A 17,644-nucleotide genomic window follows, 5' to 3' on the forward strand; every position below is an offset into this window, starting at 1 on the left:
TCAACGGCTCTATGGTGTCATTAGGCTCCCCAGGAATCAATGGAAGCAACAGTCGAGTGTGTATTTATCCAACTATGTCATTCAATCAATTATCTTATGCAGTCTAACATGTCAGGAATTGTAAACAAACAGGCCAGAGGTAATGAAATAATCTTTATATTAACACAATCTATAGCATTATTTCTGATCTGAAGATTACATTGACGACGTCGGTGTAAGGACAAATACTTCAAACCCTGTGTTGGCTTGATTTATCTTATTTTATTATGAATCACGTGTCTCTTGCTCATGAAACAAGCTGCAGGATTTCAGTATCATTAGACCGTTGCCGGACTCAGGCTGTCTGAGGGGCAGGGATGGAAAAAAACAAGGCACCAGCTGCATGCGGTGGGGCACCAGTGCTCAGAAGGTTTTCTAGCATATAGGGCAGCCTATATGACACTGCATCATGTTTTCACATTTTTAGGGCCACCCAGAGGGTATTTCATCATGTTTTCTATACTGGTAGGGCACCCCAGAAGGCCCTTCATCATGTTTTCTATACTGGAAGGGCATCCTAGAGGGCACTTCATCATGTTTTCTATACTGGTAGGGCACCATAGAAGGCCCTTCGTCATGTTTTCTATACTGGTAGGGCACCCTATGAGCCCTTCATCATGTTTTCTATACTGGTAGGGCAACATAGGGGGCACTTAATTAAGTTTAATCTACCATAGAGGCACTCAAGAGAGCACTTCTTGAGTCCACTGTACACCAGTGCATACGATCATGAGACAAGATGTTTTTAAAGAACCTTGTGCAAACACAGCATGTGCCTTTGTCTCATTTTTCTTATCCGTTACACAAAACAAGTCCACGATTTTCTGACTGCTCTAATGCATCATTTTGCCTATATATTGCATTAAGGAAAATGACTATATTCCATCAAGTGTCCTTTCTGTGAGTTTGGCATTTGACCATTGTTAAAAAAAAAAAAAAATCAGGCTCTGCAATTTCAAGTATGTTTGAATTAGGTATTTTTATGATTATTGGAGTAGAAGCTAGAAAAACAAACACCAGTAAACATGAATTCCGAGTGCTTTTATGACATTGACAATCTCACTATCTTATCTGTCATTATCTCGAGGTCACGTTTCTGGTTAATGGCAAGGGAGTAAACAAGAAGCCGCATTACTGAGTAACAGTATTTTTTCTGAGAAGGTAGTTGAAGAAGACGCAAAATATATCTTTTGAAGTTTAAGTTATATCAACTTATTATTTCGAAGTTTTGAGATTATATTTTAGAGTGAGAGTAAAACTCCCCGATCGAGTGGTTATGAAAAATGCGAAATTGCCTTCCATTCCTTTGTGAAACGCTGCCTTCAGGTGCCAAGACAAGGATTGTAAGTGATCGCAGCCTATTGCTCAATGGATTGGGAACCCGGAAATTTTCCATGATCCTCAAAACCAGTGACGTCAGGGAGAGACACCGGAGGGAGTGAAGTCGTAATAAAATAATAATTGTATGTGCTGTTATAACAGCATCAGCCGATGTAAATAAATAACCTACTGTGTTGTGTTTTGTGAATTCTAACCTCGTTGCTGTCATACAAATACACGTTTTGGCCTAAACTATTAGTGAGTCAAGTTTATATGCTTATCTAGCAGTTCTTCCATTTAGCATATCACGTCTCTCTTGAACACAATAAAAGAACAGTCACCAAAGAAAACGACTATTGTTAGAGAGTGAATGTTATTATCATTTTCGGTCGGATGCACTTGAATGAATGACACGTCTTCTGTAAAGCAGTCAACATCACCACCACCGGGTGTTTTTCCGCACTGTTTTGACGGGCCATTGTTTCCTTTGGCTGGGAAAGCAGTGGTTACGTGGGTTAATTGTATTTTTTTGTCTATTATGTGCATTCAAGGTTTTGTCTGAAAGTTGGTCACATTACAAGGTATTACAGTTAGAATTGCATTCAAAATGTTAATTAAGTAACAGTATAGCCCGTGTTATATAAAGTAGACCTAAAGTGCATAATGCAGAAAATCGTGCCAGTGTGATTTTATTTTAGTATCATATTCTTGGATTATTATTAGTTATGCATTTATGTTGAAAAGTGTTGAGGTGAAGCAAATGATGTTGGGTGGATTAATCCATAGCAATTAATTGTATTTTATAAACTCATTATCGGTTTTGAGTCCTAATACTACATAAATACACAACTTATTATCCTAGTGGCATGGATTCAAACCAGCTTATTTTAATAGTGGGGGCAGCTAACTATAAAGTGAAGGAATATATAAGAATATAAAGTTGTAAAAGAAGACTCGTGTGTGAAGTGGGATCCTCTGACGAACATCCACTGAGCGCGTGATGAGTAAAAAGAAAAAAGAAAAAGAAGAAGTCTCGCCTACAGCTGGCCGGTGGGGGCGGGGCCTGTGAAGGGTGTATCCAATAAAATAGAAACCCTCTGTTCCATTTACCGGTATGAACGAGTTCTACACACGCGCTGCGAAGCTCTAATTCAAACGGAAACGTTTCTGGATTTTGGAGTTATTTCACATCGAGTCGGATATTCGTTAATAGCCTTTGACGTAGTAACGTTATCTTCTAAACGCAAGGCATCATTTTTGAAAGGGAGTTTGTTTCCATATCCGTTTAATTTGTTCGTTATCCCGCGCGCGCTATCTTAACGACACGGTCTGTGCGCGCGCCATTTAGCTTTACCGGATATAGCTAAAGCGTTAATCTTCACAAGACCGACAATTGGAACGTGTGGTAAGTTTGATCATTTATACTTTCTATCAGAAGAAATGGCCCTTGGTGGTTTGTCTGCTGTACGCCGGAACGCGTCGATGATAAACATAAAGCTAATGCTAAAGCTAGCCGGAATAATAAATAATTGTTCTGTGTATTCACCACTAATGATCTGAGTGTTTGCTAGGTAATGTAACTAACGTAAGTGTACGCGAGAGTTGAGACCTAGCTAACATCATTGTAGCTGCTAAGTTAAACACCTTGTTTGACCTAGGAGAGATGATGGTTGCTACCGTTAACATTAACACCACAACCATATAACGTTTGTCTCGAACCACGGTGAACAAAACCGCAACCAAAAGAGTATTTTATGTTAATGTCTGACGTTTACGGTACGGTCCAGCGGACACTCTATTAAAAAGGGCACGACACACAACGGTGCCTGCCTCCCCAGTCAGTCGGTTATACGCACTACTGTCTATGGTCGGAGCTTGTGTTTCCCCACACGGAGTCACTTCCGGTTGCACCCCCTTTTAACAAAAAGCACGTCAAACATTAGAGAAACTGCGAATTAAAGGCGCAATAGCAATTTAAACGGACGTAGCCAAATAATTAAATTAAAGACTCACGTTAGTCTGGTTTCTGTTTGATCCCGTGAAGCGGTGCGAACAGATGGCGCTCATACGCAGGGCTATGTTCTATGAATGGATGACGACACGTGCACTCATAGAAACTATGAACGATTGTAAAGTCTACTATGGATAAGGCACACCGTATCTCATAACGGTAGTCATGAGATATGGTGTATATATGTGTATATACAGCTCTGGGTACAATTAGACGACGTTCGTGTAATATAACCCCCGGTTTCTTCCTGCGACATTTATCAAAAATGGCTTCCCGTTTGGTTTTCAGGAAAGACATTTACTAGAGACCATGTTCCAGTGGAAGTGTTTACCAACGTTACTGGTTTTCCACGGTCCCTGTTGCGTTGTTTATCTTATTCGGTTTTTAAAGATGCTGGTTTGACACCCTCCCTGATTATCGTTATTGTCGGTGTATTTTCTGCACGTGACCCTTCACATGAAGGTTGAATGAAGAAGCAATTATTAAAGCAGGTCTTTTCTGTCTCTCTTTTCTTTCCAGCATGTACCCCTGCTCATCTGCAGTTACAGTCGCACAATGGCAGTCTATGCAATCAGTTTGATGTCTCAGCACCAAAGAAACAGCAAAAAGTCTAGTTTAATTACAGGATAGCAATAAGCCCACACCTTACCTCTAGTTTCCTGGTCAGTACCAGTTAAACGCATTAATTTGCACAAAGAACCCTGTTAAAACACAGGCAGTTCTAAAGAAGTTAATTATTTATTTGACCATTTACCTCTTACTTTTACAAGCTGCTGTTTAGAAACCGCAGCTATTTTGACAGGCTTAAGATTGTGAAGCAATTTCTCTATAGCCTATAATCATGGTATCAACTACTGCTTCTGCAATAATACTGGCCACCACGGTGGGGCTGGTCAGTACCCACACTGCTCTGACGGAGTACACGTGGTTGCTGGTTGTCGGCTTCATCATCGCCTTCGTCCTAGCCTTCTCCGTTGGTGCCAATGATGTCGCCAACTCGTTTGGCACGGCCGTCGGCTCCGGAGTGGTCACCTTGCGACAGGCGTGCATTCTGGCCACCGTGTTCGAGACCGTGGGCTCTGTGCTCCTTGGGGCCAAAGTGAGTGAAACCATCCGGAAGGGCATCATTGATGTGAACATGTACAACGGCTCCGAGCATGTGTTGATGGCTGGATCTATCAGCGCCATGTTTGGTGAGTACCAGCAACACATGGTTGCACCTACCGTCGTTGAACCCTGTGAATAGAAATTGTCAGACCAAGATGAAATGTCTAATGTGATCACTTTATTTATTCTCATTAGGTTCTGCTGTGTGGCAGCTGGCCGCCTCCTTCCTTAAGCTCCCCATCTCTGGAACACACTGCATTGTTGGTGCTACTATAGGCTTCTCGCTGGTTGCCAGAGGCCAGCAGGGAGTCAAGTGGTTTGAACTCCTCCGTATCGGTAAGTCACACTCTTAATCAGCTGACCCAGAAATGTCCTCAGTGTTTTGCTTGTGTAGATCATAGACTATATTAACATGACAGGGTGTGATTGGTAATGCACTCTTATGATAATTCATCAGCCAGTTTTGTGTCTGTGTTGAGGGGCTTCAATGCTGGGGTTAACAATCAGGTGTTTGAGAACATGGAGCAATTTTACTCGAAGCTTTACAGGAAAATAAAGTGACCGTAATAAATTCACACGCTGTTGCATCATATTGTAGATTTCAGGTCTGTGTTGCGCTGTGGAAAGGCCCAACCTGATGTAAACCGGACTTCCCAATTTTAGAAAAACAAAACAGAATCTGAAGTAATACCATTTTAATGTTATTCAGTTATGGAAAGGGCGTGAAATGTTTATACTGCGGGCACAACAAGAAATCTTGCTGATTGACTGACAGAAGTATAAATCAACCCACTGTGCCGGTCCATGGGACAGGTAGCTGTGGTGCCAAAATAGCGAAAGAACGGCTCCTTTATTAGGCAAATGATTATGATTGCTCAATAGTTGAAACTGGCATGACCTGACACACAAAAGCTGAGACGATATCTCCTGGAATTTTCAAGGGAGTGTATAAGGGTGTGTGTTTTTTGTTGTTGTTTTTGTGAAAGGATTGTCAGATGTTACCTTTCTTTTATATTGCTCATATGTTTTATAATTTGCAGTTGCTTCCTGGTTCCTGAGTCCTCTTTTGTCGGGAATAATGTCCGCCGTTGTTTTCTACTTTGTGCGCATGTTCATCTTACGCAAGGTAAGCTGTCTTTTATCAGATTGTGATGGTATGCGTTTTTGTAAGTGAGACTCGAACCTTCCGGGGCGATACGTTTTAGGTCTGTTTCAACGCTGCCCTAGTCCGCTGCCAAAATGAAATGTTTGTGACATGTTGAGAATCAAGCTACTGTCCTCTGAATCCGTTCCTTATCCACATCAAACAGCTGGAATCAAATGACTGTAACCTGACAGTAGAATCTTTGTTCATGCCTTGTTTTGTCCCTGCAGAAAGACCCGGTACCGAATGGCTTGAGGGCGCTGCCTGTGTTCTACGCTGTGACTATGGGAATCAACCTGTTCTCCATCATGTACACTGGCGCTCCGAGTGAGTATCATTGTTTCAGTCACTTTGCTTTGCATGCCTGCCCACAGCCTAAAATAAACTGCTCCCTCAGACAGCCGGATGCCCACACATACTCCAGACTGAACCAGACTGTTTACCATTTCTTTACAGAGGCTGTGTTTATTTTAACATGTTTTTTTTGGAGCGCTCGTGCTTGTGGTTCTATGTGGGTCATAGCTGGAATGAAGTTTTAAAGCGGTTCACATCAGGGAGGTGGAAATAAAATGTCACTTTACTTGACGTCACTGTCTGCCCTTCAGGAGGAAAAGAGAAGTAAAGACGTTGTTGGCAACTGTCATCGTTGTCCACAGATTTAGTCTAGTAATGCTCTAAATGCTTGTTGGCTTTTCATCTTCCAGAATCTCTTCATTAAATGAGCAACTTTTGCTCCTTTTTGTTTTCTTCTCTCTACAGGGCCTAAAAGTTCAAGATGTTAGCTGGCCTGGGCCGTTAAATGGCACTACAGGCCAGAGTTTGACCAGATATTGTGGGCTGGTGTGTGTGTGCACATCAGCAGCGCACTCACAGGGAGGAGAGCACTCGCAGTTCCAGCATAGCCCTTAACCCGGCCTAGTCAGGCGCATTCTGTACAGCTGTGTGAAGTCCTTCACACTGTACACGAGGACCTGTACTTGGGTACCTCACATTAAAAAAAAAAAAAAAAAGGTGCGAGATTTCATTTCAAACACTGTAACAAACCCAGTGCGTCCTCTTAAACTGGTCACCACTCACACATCTCATTGACAAAGCCCCAGGAGACCACAATGGAGCCACTTCATTATCCAACGACAGATGTCCCATGTTTATTTATAACATGGGACATTATATTGCTCATTCTATTGCTGGTTTATGAACTCTTAATTCAGCTGTGATATCGGCACCCAGCGGAGTACAGTACGTTTGGTTCCCTAATCTAGATCTTATCACAGTGGTGCGATTGGACACCAGGCATCCCAGAGCACATTCCTTTTCTCAATATATATATATATATATACACACAGAGCAGTGCCAGACACTTTAAGTCAGCATGTGCATGCAATTTGGGCCAAAGAATCTGAGGGTCAGCTGTTGATCCTTTACAGCTGAAGCTTAGCGGGACTTGGGTTCTTCACATCGTGTATATCTCATGTGCTGTCACTCCACTGCAATTGAAAAATGATAAATCTACCATATAAACAGACTTAGGATATGATTGATACCCCCTTTAAGATGTTTGTCACATGGATATGAAGACATGGTGCTTTCTGAGTCAGTATGAAGTCACTTTAAACTCCTTTTAGACAAACTAGTAACTGTTGTTTTACTACATCAGCTGATTTTTATCCCTGAATCCTGTCCATGTTGTTGGCCTTCAGACAAAAGCCTGCTTCATATGCTAGGTCTAAACAGTTTATTGCATACCAGTGTATGTTCCCCCCGCCACATCAGCCTCAATTGATGAGCTTCAATGCGTTTAGCTGGATACAAATTTTCTGCCTGGGTTACCCTCTGAAAAACAAACACCCAGTAGCGTCTGTTGCTCTGGGGACACAAAGCAAACGGCAACCTAAAACTGATGCACACGTTTTAGTATACGTGACTTATTTAAACCCGAGCTACGGTGCTATTGTCGTGGATAGATACTTATCGTCAGGAGTGCACGTTGGGCTAACAGATCCTTTCAGTGCTGAGACTTAATGCAGCTGTCAGTTGATCATAATACTCTTGCTAAGTGCTACACCTAGTTCGTGACAAAAGTGAGGCCAAATGCCCGAAGGTTCTTTGCCAAGTGAGTCATAAACTGCCACTTTAAGCCATTGTGATTTAGGTTTGGGGTGAGATGCACATACGGCAGTGGAAAACAACAACAAACTATGTTATTGTGTGATGTAGGCCATGGGATACAGAGGTTTAAGGGAGGGGTTAGGAACGCAGCTGTGGTTAAAGTCAATTTCCTGTGCAGTCCCATTCATCCCACTGCATGGCTGTGGTATAAGCTCACCCCTTTTGTGTGGGAGTGTTTATCAGACCTAGGCTTGCTTTTTAAAGCCTTTCTTTTATATTTTGTAAGAAGTTTCCTACAAAGAGTATTCATGTGACTTGCGTCAGGCCCCCTTTGTCAGTTGCAGGTTTGTTGTTTTTTTTGTCCCTGGTGGTGCCACCGCCCGGTACTGTGGAGCCGAATCCCACCTGTTACTGGGTGTCCCACCACATGTGAGCCGATGCACCCCGGAGAAAGACGGGAACCACGGCTGTTACAGAGCCTCCTCTCCTGCTGGGATTTAGCTTCCATTGCATAACTAAAGAAACATCAGTTAGGTGCTCTGCAGTCTCATGCTGCAGCGTGACTCAGTTGAAAGAGTGCACTGTAAACTCACATCAACACAGCGACTCCTATCACTTAGCATTGGCTCGTCTGTTTATCTTAAATGCAGTCCCGAGCTAGTGGAGGTGTTTTCTATTGTTTTTAATCACGCCTGGCCAAGGTCACCTCATCCAAAGTGGTGGTGTTGGAATGTTCCGCAGCTCTAGTTTTTGTTTTCTCCTCGCCACACTGCTGACTTGTATCCTCGTTGGTATGACGGAGACCGCTGCGTCCCTGGGGGAATGTGAATAGTTTCTTTCTGCTGGCATGTGCCGCATTAACTGTACCTCTGCTGCACCGGCTTTGCTGCAGTCTTGGCAAGAGGGTGTCCTTATTGCTACAGTGAAGGATCCCCTCCCTCCTTTTTAATTAACGCCGCCTTTTAAGGAACTCATTATCATGTGCAGTGTGTCCGCAGGGCATTTTGGGGTCATGGTGACATCTTTTTGCTCTTTCACCTTTTTCGGTGTTGTGGAACTGTTCACATCTAGAGGTGCACATGCGTTCCATGTTTAACTAGGATGTGGCAATGCAGCCGTGCTCTTACCAACTAGAGCCCAGATGTTATTGAAGTCCTTTGCTATATCCCTGTAGTTGACTTTCATCCATTGGTGTTTAATATAAGAACAAAAGTTCTTTCAAACCTGACCTCATGTTGACTTGTGCAAATTTTTGCTGTTTGCTGTTTCAGTCAACTTTTTCTATTGTCCTTCAAGAAAGGTAGCACCGGCTGCCTTGTTTGTTAAACCTGCCTTTTCTCTATTCTCTTGTGTGTTTGTGTGTGGTTCTGTCCCGGGCACCTGGCGGTCCTTCAGTGCTCGGATTTGACAAGATCCCTTGGTGGGGCACCCTGCTCATCTCATTGGGCTTCTCTGTGCTGACCGCCCTCGTGGTCTGGTTTATTGTCTGCCCTCACCTCAAGAAGAAGATTGAACGTAAGTCACATTCATGTTTTTCATTATTGTTATTTTTGGTCCACCTGATGATTCAGTTTTCAAATCCCCGTCACCAGTTTCTGCTGACCGCTGAAATTACGGTTTTCCTCACCGCCATTGGACGCGGGGATTTCGCTTCGCACTTGTAACCTCCAGACTATTCACACTGAGGTCTCATTTAATCCAGCAAATGGAGCTCAGGGATATTTTTTCATAATGGAAATTATTGTCACCAGTTTTTGTTCTATAATCCTGGATTAAAGTAAAACCCATCTGCATTAACGCACCAACAGTGTGGCTTCTAGTGTGCCAGGGCAACGCCATTCATTTTAACCTTCATGAATGTTTAGTGGTTCCCTCCATTGTTAACAATACAATGCTTTGTATTCAGTTGTCCTTATGAAAGGTCACGTCTTGCCTTCTTACTGCATTAACAATCACAGAATAGCTGTTTTTTATATTACGAAAAATATTCTCATTAATACCATTTACAAAGCGTATACATTCAAAAAAAGTGAATTTTCTTTACTTGTAATAAAGTTGATAAAACTGTCACATAGACCGATCTTAAACTATTTGTGATATCGACCATACCTGCAGCTTTTTCTGGCCAAGCACCATTAGTCTGCATCGGCCTCCATCCTGTAGACTAGCAGCCTAATTGGGTCGTAGTGATCCACTAATTGGACTGAAATAAGCCGAGCTTGACTTAAGGCGTTGACTTAAGGCGTTTGCGCTACATGTGTGGGTAGAGTGTTGAGGGTGACTGAATGCTTCACATCCGGCCTTGACCAGTTTGGATGATGTAATGTGGCCAACTGCTCAGGATGCTCCTAGGATTACCGCATAGAAAATATTGGCACGAAGTATCTGATTCACTTTAAACCCACAAACAAAAGGTTACGTGAGCCTCAGGCTGTGCCGAGTCTCATCATCTTTCATAAGTTAAGCTGCTCGCGGCAGTGTAAATATGTTCCATGTAAGGTCATAATCCATTTATCGGATCTTGTGAACACGGGTAACGTTGCATTTATAGGACAAAGGTGTTTATGGTTATCTCATTCTCGTGACTCCCTCTAGCTCTGGTTGAGAGGGAACACATGTGCTGTGCTAGTATTTCTCTGCTTGTACACTGTGCATGTTTGGACACGACCCAATCGATATCTTCACTCCCAACTCCTCCCCTACTAGGAGATATCAAGTCTGCCAGCCCATCAGAGAGCCCCCTGATGGAGAAGAGGGAGCTGAGAGAGGCCCACTGTCCAATCCTGAAACAGGCAGCCAAGGAGACGTCCACGCCTCCCGCCCCAGCTGTCAATCAAAGCCCCTCCGAGCAGTCCCAGGCTGCCCCTGAGGAGCGCCGGGTGGCATTTGACATTGGAGATTGTGACGATGTCGACAATAATAAGGAACGCCGGGTGGCGTTTGACATTGGAGATTCTGATGACTCGGACTACAGCAATGCAAATGGTGGTAAGTGTGCCAGCAACATTTACATGTAATTAAAATAATGCAGCCTAATGGTATGAGATGCATGAAGTTGATACAGCATCAGACTTAAAGGTTTGTTTTTACCAATTTCTGCAGCTCCTAAACAGGTCCAATCAGACAGTCAGGTCAACAACCAGCAAAATTCGGCCAATCAGGTCCAGTTCAACAAAGAGGTCCAGTTCAACAACAGGCCGGCACAGATTCCCAGCAACGGTTACAGCCAGTACCACACGGTCCACAAGGACTCGGGCCTCTACAAGGACCTGCTGCACAAGCTCCACCTGGCCAAGGTTGGCGACTGCATGGGCGAGGGGGGGGACCGACCAATCCGGCGCAACAACAGCTACACCTCCTACACCATGGCCATCATCGGCATGCACGGAGACTTCAAGCATAAAGAAGGGGAGTACCGTGCCTACGAGGAAGGGGACAAGGTCACGGGGGCAGCGGGTCAGGAAAGGAAGCGCGTGCGCATGGACAGTTACACCAGCTACTGCAACGCTGTGGCAGAGCACACGACTCCCGAGGCTCTGGGAGAGGGAGACGTGACGCTAGAAATGGCGAAGGAGGACGCAGGAAGCAGCCAAAGCTCTCTGGATGATGATCGGCATGACGCAGACAAGCCTGAAGTGTCCACTCTCTTCCAGTTCCTCCAGATCCTCACCGCCTGCTTCGGCTCCTTTGCCCATGGAGGAAATGACGTCAGGTATGTGGAGTCCTTCATGAAGGACTTTTTCTCAAGTCATGAAGCCGGTGTCATGTTTGGTCATCAGGCTGACTCGTCAAAGATTCAAACTTGATATCAATGTAATCCTTTCCTCTGCAGTAATGCCATTGGCCCGTTGGTAGCTCTGTGGCTGGTTTACACAACCAGCAGTGTGAATACAAACGAACCCACACCCATTTGGCTGCTGCTGTACGGCGGCGTGGGCATCTGCGCTGGACTCTGGGTTTGGGGTCGCAGAGTGATCCAGACTATGGGCAAGGACCTTACTCCCATCACCCCCTCAAGGTAAAGACTCCACAGACCACCTTATTTATACAAACCACATCCTCTTCAGACATGACCTTTTATAAATTTTAGCGAAGCATGCTCAGACACAACCACGAGAGAGACATGACTGTTGTTTTTATTTCCCCTGCAGTGGTTTCAGCATCGAACTGGCCTCCGCCGTGACGGTCGTGGTAGCCTCTAACATTGGCCTGCCTGTCTCCACCACCCACTGCAAGGTAAGCAGGTCAAACCCTGTGGTCTGGGAGCTAGACTGAGACACGGGGGAAGAGGCTAGTTAGTGTGAAGTAGGCTACGGTAAACAGGATCCCAGTCTGGGACACCATCCAAATGTGGAACAACTTTCTCCTCAATAACTTTTTTAGGTATGCAGACGGATGATTAGAAGTCATGCGTTTAAGTAAGAGGATGGGATTGATCGGACATCTTTGTTTCTAGGTGGGCTCTGTGGTTGCAGTCGGATGGTTGCGCTCAAAGAAGGCGGTAGACTGGCGTCTCTTCAGGAACATCTTCCTGGCGTGGTTTGTGACCGTGCCCATCTCTGGTCTGATCAGTGCCGCCATCATGGCCATCTTCATCTACGGCATCCTTTGAGCCTTGGGCTGCACCCCCAACCAGGGGAGGAGAAAGAAACCGCTTCAGTGCGCACCAAAAGAAAAGGAAAAGAGTTGGAAGGCCGGAATATATCGCTTACCTCAAGCTAACAACTTTGGAAGAAAAAGGAGAAAAAAATAGAAATATTTGAACAGGACTTGTGATTATGGGCCTGTGGTTCTTGGCTGCATCATTTTCAACCTAGAATTTGCCGTTTGTTCCATTCTGGCCACATGATTTCTAGCAGGAAGCTTGCATTTCCTTGTTCCGACTTGCTTTTTCATATCATTCTGTAACGAGTTATCCTGAAAGCGTCGACTCATTTTTATTTTTGTATTTTCCTTTCAGTTTCCTATTTTACTTTGCAATTATGTAAATACAACCATGTTCTGTTTTTAACTTTGTTTTACACGTTAGAAAGAAGTGAGCAACTTAAGATGCAGTGTAAGCCTTTTGCAGATGTAACTTAAGTCATAACACGTGCTGAAAGTAACGTAGATGCAAAAGCAGTATTTTTAGGTTTGAATGTGTGTGTTTTTCCTCATTTCTAAGTAATTATTAATGAAATAATGCTTTCAATCTGGCTTGTATCTCCTAAACTGGTACATTAGCTATTCCCCTTCTCTTGTTATATAAGAAAAGTCACTTTAAACAAACCGTTAATTCAGAGAGGATGCTGACGGTGTTTCCCAACATACTTGAAACATGCGATCACATTTCTGCAGCGTTTATGGCCTAATTGTCTAAATAGTTGACCACGGTGGAAGTACCAGCTGTATGACCACCTGCAGAATATGTGACATACTGTAGCAATAGCATAGAAGTCAGCCCACTCTGGCAGGAAATAATAACACCTGCAATCCAGTCCTTTTTATCAGAATGTCCTGAGTCTCCACATTCTCACTCGGCGCAGAAATCTCTGCCTGATATTATTGGTTACTTGAATTTTGAGAAATGTACCACCAGAATGTTAACGAACAGAAACACATGCTCTCAAACGAGTCTCCTGTTAAAACTTGATTGCATCATCTTTGATGGTTAAATGCGTAATGCCTCCTCCAGCGTTGTGTTGCCAGGTCACCGTGTATTGGCTGCTTCCCAGTATGTTTTCTTTTTCTGTGAAATTTGCACCTGCCGAAACATTTCCTCTCTTTTTCTCATCTTGGAGGTGATTTTAAGGTAGTAAAAGAGAGCAGGAACCCAAAACTGGAAGTTCTCTAGCTGAGTGGTTTGGTGTTGGGCTGATCTGGTCTCTTGTTTGAATAAGGGTGGCCATACGTTGCATGTGTGGTCATTTGGCTGCAGTACTAAATGCATATCAGATCTATAGCTGCTGTAGTTGCCTTAATTGTTTTTAATTTTCCCTTTAGGTACCAAAGAAAAGTTTGTTTTGTTTTTTTAATGCACATCAACATACTCTAGTCCACACTTGTGGATGAAAAAAAAACAAATAAAAATGGGAAAATAATGGTGTTGAACTTTGTTTTTGTTACTAATTTATAATACAAAATGTTTCTTTATATAATAAAAGTATTGCAACTCTAAACACAGGTTCTTGTAATATACTGCTGTGTTATTGAAGTACATATCCCAAAAGGCAGTTCTCAAACACTATTCAGAAGCATTTTGGCACAACATGAAACAAAGGCGGACATGTTCAGATAGGTGGAATAGTTCCCGTCTTTATTGGCAGTAAGCGCAGTGCAGCTCAGGCACCGGGAGAGGAGTGAGCGTTGGGATCCACGCGCTGCTGTGCTGTCTCACTCCAGTGCATCTGTGACGCAAGGACAGACAAGAGAGAGGATTCCTTTACGCTAGCTTTACATCGCCAACACACCACAATGCAGTAGTTTTCCAGGACTCTGAACAAATCAATGAATCACATCTTTCAGATATGACTCACTCCTGCGTACTGATGAATGACTGCAGCACCAGTGTGTGTGTGTGCGTGTGATGTTGCTGCTGTTAAAGCACAAAGAGGCCTATTCTACCCCCGGAGAATGAGGAGTTACTGCTAAAACCTGAACATTTAGGTCTGCCTTCTCAGGGGTTTGTCTTTTCTCATCAAGGAGAGTATAAAATACAACCTATATCACGGCCTCAGTAACCTTGAGGCAGAAGCATTTTATCAATTTGAAACCAATCCTTCAGGCATCTTTCAGGGCAGGGACGGTGCATCCTTGGTCCAAAAATAACCAGAAGCAGACGATACAGTATATAAATCAAGCACAATAATTACCTGGGGACAGACTCCTCGGAGTGTCCTGGATTCTTGTCCTAGATTTACTCACATACAAGGAGGACTGCGCTCAAATAAACAACCCCAGCATCTCATTTTTGAGGTCAAACAGCCGGCCGATCTTTTTCGGTGACTTGAATATCTCTCTACAAACATTTGTTTCTTAAACAAATCGTTTTAACAAGCTGCCGAGTTGTACATTTGTAATTGCTCTTGAGGCATTTTGGATTCTGAACCCAACCTAGGTTTTCAACACTATTTCAAACGAGCTGAGACCGGCTGTGACTGGCTCTGCTGCTCACTGTCTGTACATTGCATAACCTACAATTTGACTTTCCCTGTGTTACTCAAAACAGTTCACCACATCTCGCCTCAGCCGGTACTACGAGTCCGCCCCCCCCCCCCCCCCCCCCACCACCACCACACCTTAAAATAAAAGTGAACCACAGTCTCTGGATAATACTAGTGAACAGGTAACATTGCACTCAGCTTTAAAGTAAATTATTAGTGTTTAGCATTTAAAAGTCTCCACCTTGTTCCCACTTGGTTGAATCAGGACTGACTCCAACTGCAGAGGCGAAATGAGAACATGGAGAGTTACAACCACGGAGTCACAGTGAGGGTTTCATTGGTGCAGTGAGTCAGCGGCTTTACTTCATCTTACCCAAACTGCTCACAGTCTCTGGCACTGCGTCGTGGTGCTCTAGGGAGACATTAAAATGTATTGCATGTACAGTAAAACGCTTTAAAAATGGCCTTAGGCCAAACTGCTGTGTACTTTCTATTGTTTATCTCTAAATGATCTTTCAAAAGACGTTCAACAGCTAAACATTCAAAAGGTTTGTGGTGCAGGAGAGTCACTTACCCCGCCTCTGTCTCCCTTATAAAAAGAATAAAGACACACATTGTCATTGATGACAGAAGCTGGAATTACATCTTTAATGTGCTGAAATAAACTGCATACACAACACCTTAATGTCACAAACTCACCATCTGCTTCCTCAGAGGACTCAGACTGGGATTCTGTGTGTGTGTGTGTGTGGGGGTGGGAGAGAGAGATCAGTCACATGGTTGTGATATTTTACATGTAAGTGTACTTTAATAAAATCCTGCAGGCCTTTTCCAGTCTGTCCTTTAACACCATCTACAGGCTGATACTTGAACAGTAAAAGCTCTCACCTTCATGCGCTGTTGCGTCAGAGTTACCGCCTCCCTCTGCTGAAGGAGGATTTCACAGTTAAAATCTCAGAAAGATCACATGTTGTCTTTTTTTTAAGCCAGCAGGATGCGTTTTACACACCTGTGTCGTCGTCCTCAACTTCAACATGCTCCTCTACTGTTGGAAACATTTCAACAGGTGCCATTAACACACGATCAATATGTGTTCAGGTGTTATTCATAAAAGTATAACTTACCGGATTCTCCTTGAACAGCTTCTGTATGTAACATATTTTTGAAAGATTGCATTACAAACTGCAGCTGAATTCATTGTGAATGCGGTCAAAGCTCATAGTTCCTCTTACCAAGGTAGCGGGTTTCCTCATTCTGTTTCTCTGTAACTTCACAGTGGAGGGTAAACAAAAAAAAGAACAGAAATGGATGAAAGACATATTTGCTTTAAAAGGTCACCTCGTTTTGGGTTAAGGTCATTGCCCTGGACTTTGGTCAAACGTACCATTCATCTGAGCGGTCTCGTTCTTTTGAGCGGCCTCAAACTCCATCTGATCTGAGGAGACAGAGCGACACAACGATGCAAAACAAGAGCCGAACAAGACTACAGGCAGTGTGGCTGATATTAAAAATGAAGAAATGTAGCGTTACAGGTTGAACATGAATTAAATCGAAAAATAAGAAGTGTCTGGTAGGTGGCTTTAACAAACCGGATAGTCTACTTGTGTCATTACAAAGCAAAGGAAAAAGACTGCTGCTCCTGCTGCCAGGTGAACAAACAGACTTAATAAAGTACATAAAACATCCGTTCCACACTCAGCTGGTTCTCAATTGGACCGACGCACCGTACCTATTTTCTGCAGCGCAGTTAGCCCATCTGCATGAAAAAACACATTTAGATACATTTTTGAGGCATGCGAGTCTGATCGCCTTACATAATGATTAATAACCAATTACTCTTGATAATAATTCCTCACCGTGCTGAGCAACTACTTCCTCTTTCTCTGCAGATTCCAGAGATGCTGAGAGAGCTTTGAATGGTCACAAGCACATCAGTCAGGCTTCAAATAAACACATAACTGAACATCTTCTGTAGTAAAAAAAGAAGAAGCATGAATCCGTTTCCTCTGGAGGCTAAGTTGCACACACATTATTATAACAAACAATAATAAAAACAAGTAAAAGACAAAAATGTTGTCTCCCAGTCTCCATCGATAGAGATCAACCTGTTTAAAAATTGTAGTCGTATTCTAAATCTTTAAAATCAAATAACAATTTCTTCTTCTTACCGGAGTGAAGCGCTGCCGCAGCGAGGAAAACGCACAGTGGCACTACAAATCTCATCTTGGCTGTTGGTCTGGGTACTGGAAGATTTGGGGTTGTTGTCAGTTCACAGCCTCTTATATCTTCAGTCGCATCACATGTTTTGCATGGACAGGCGGCTCTGGTACCATTGTCCCTCCCTACCTGAGAGGACAGCTGGGTGGCACATCACCACACAGACGTATCCTTATTCAGGCCGTCAATGCCACCCATTGTTGGCTTTTCAGTCACACGGGCCTTTATTTGGGGGGGGGGGTGCTGTGTCTGTTTGATACAAATGGGAGTCCTTGCATCTGAGCTGAAAACAATGTTTATTTCCTGCTGGGACTGGCGGTGGTGACTTCACCACACATCCTTGGCTTGTGGATGACGGGTCACAAGCCAAGGATGCAAAACAGCCGCGGCTATTAAATGCTTTCACCGTCAGACCTTGATCTGTCACGAACAGAAGTGCTTAAAAATGAGGATGAGGATATAGTGAAATGTGTACAAACTGAGTATGAGCTTCTAATATAAAGACAAGAATAAAATGGGCATCAATATCACCAATCTTAACTTTATCTATGAAGC

General features: G+C 43.5%; 2 protein-coding genes across 3 annotated transcripts; one reads left to right on the top strand and one right to left on the bottom strand.

Annotated features, from left to right (window-relative positions):
- The first annotated feature begins 2,482 nt into the window (after window positions 1-2,482).
- slc20a1b (solute carrier family 20 member 1b) lies at window positions 2,483-13,810 on the top strand. The gene is made up of 11 exons (XM_079179060.1): window positions 2,483-2,764; window positions 3,890-4,563; window positions 4,673-4,813; window positions 5,518-5,603; window positions 5,852-5,948; window positions 9,126-9,245; window positions 10,437-10,718; window positions 10,833-11,442; window positions 11,563-11,748; window positions 11,882-11,966; window positions 12,187-13,810. Exons 2-11 carry the CDS (start codon window positions 4,212-4,214, stop codon window positions 12,340-12,342), a joined length of 2,115 nt encoding a protein of 704 aa, XP_079035186.1. The 5' UTR covers window positions 2,483-2,764; window positions 3,890-4,211; the 3' UTR covers window positions 12,343-13,810.
- A 166-nt stretch (window positions 13,811-13,976) lies between these two features.
- LOC306710835 (uncharacterized protein) lies at window positions 13,977-17,111 on the bottom strand. 2 transcript variants are annotated; one of them, XM_079179538.1, is made up of 13 exons: window positions 17,041-17,111; window positions 16,729-16,782; window positions 16,602-16,628; window positions 16,257-16,307; window positions 16,105-16,140; window positions 15,997-16,017; window positions 15,882-15,917; window positions 15,761-15,799; window positions 15,572-15,604; window positions 15,447-15,461; window positions 15,246-15,284; window positions 15,114-15,149; window positions 13,977-14,116 (listed from the first exon to the last, which is right to left on the bottom strand). In XM_079179538.1, the coding sequence occupies exons 1-13, from the start codon at window positions 17,093-17,095 to the stop codon at window positions 14,103-14,105; spliced, it is 456 nt and encodes a 151-aa protein (XP_079035664.1). In that variant the 5' UTR covers window positions 17,096-17,111; the 3' UTR covers window positions 13,977-14,102. The 2 variants fall into 2 exon arrangements, 1 of the variants encoding a protein (XP_079035664.1); XR_013767505.1 differs by having other exon boundaries at window positions 14,005-14,116; window positions 15,114-15,604.
- Between the last annotated feature and the right edge of the window lie 533 nt (window positions 17,112-17,644).

This window comes from Pholis gunnellus (genome assembly GCF_910591455.1).
Source record: "Pholis gunnellus genome assembly, chromosome: 18".
Lineage (NCBI taxonomy): Eukaryota > Metazoa > Chordata > Actinopteri > Perciformes > Pholidae > Pholis > Pholis gunnellus.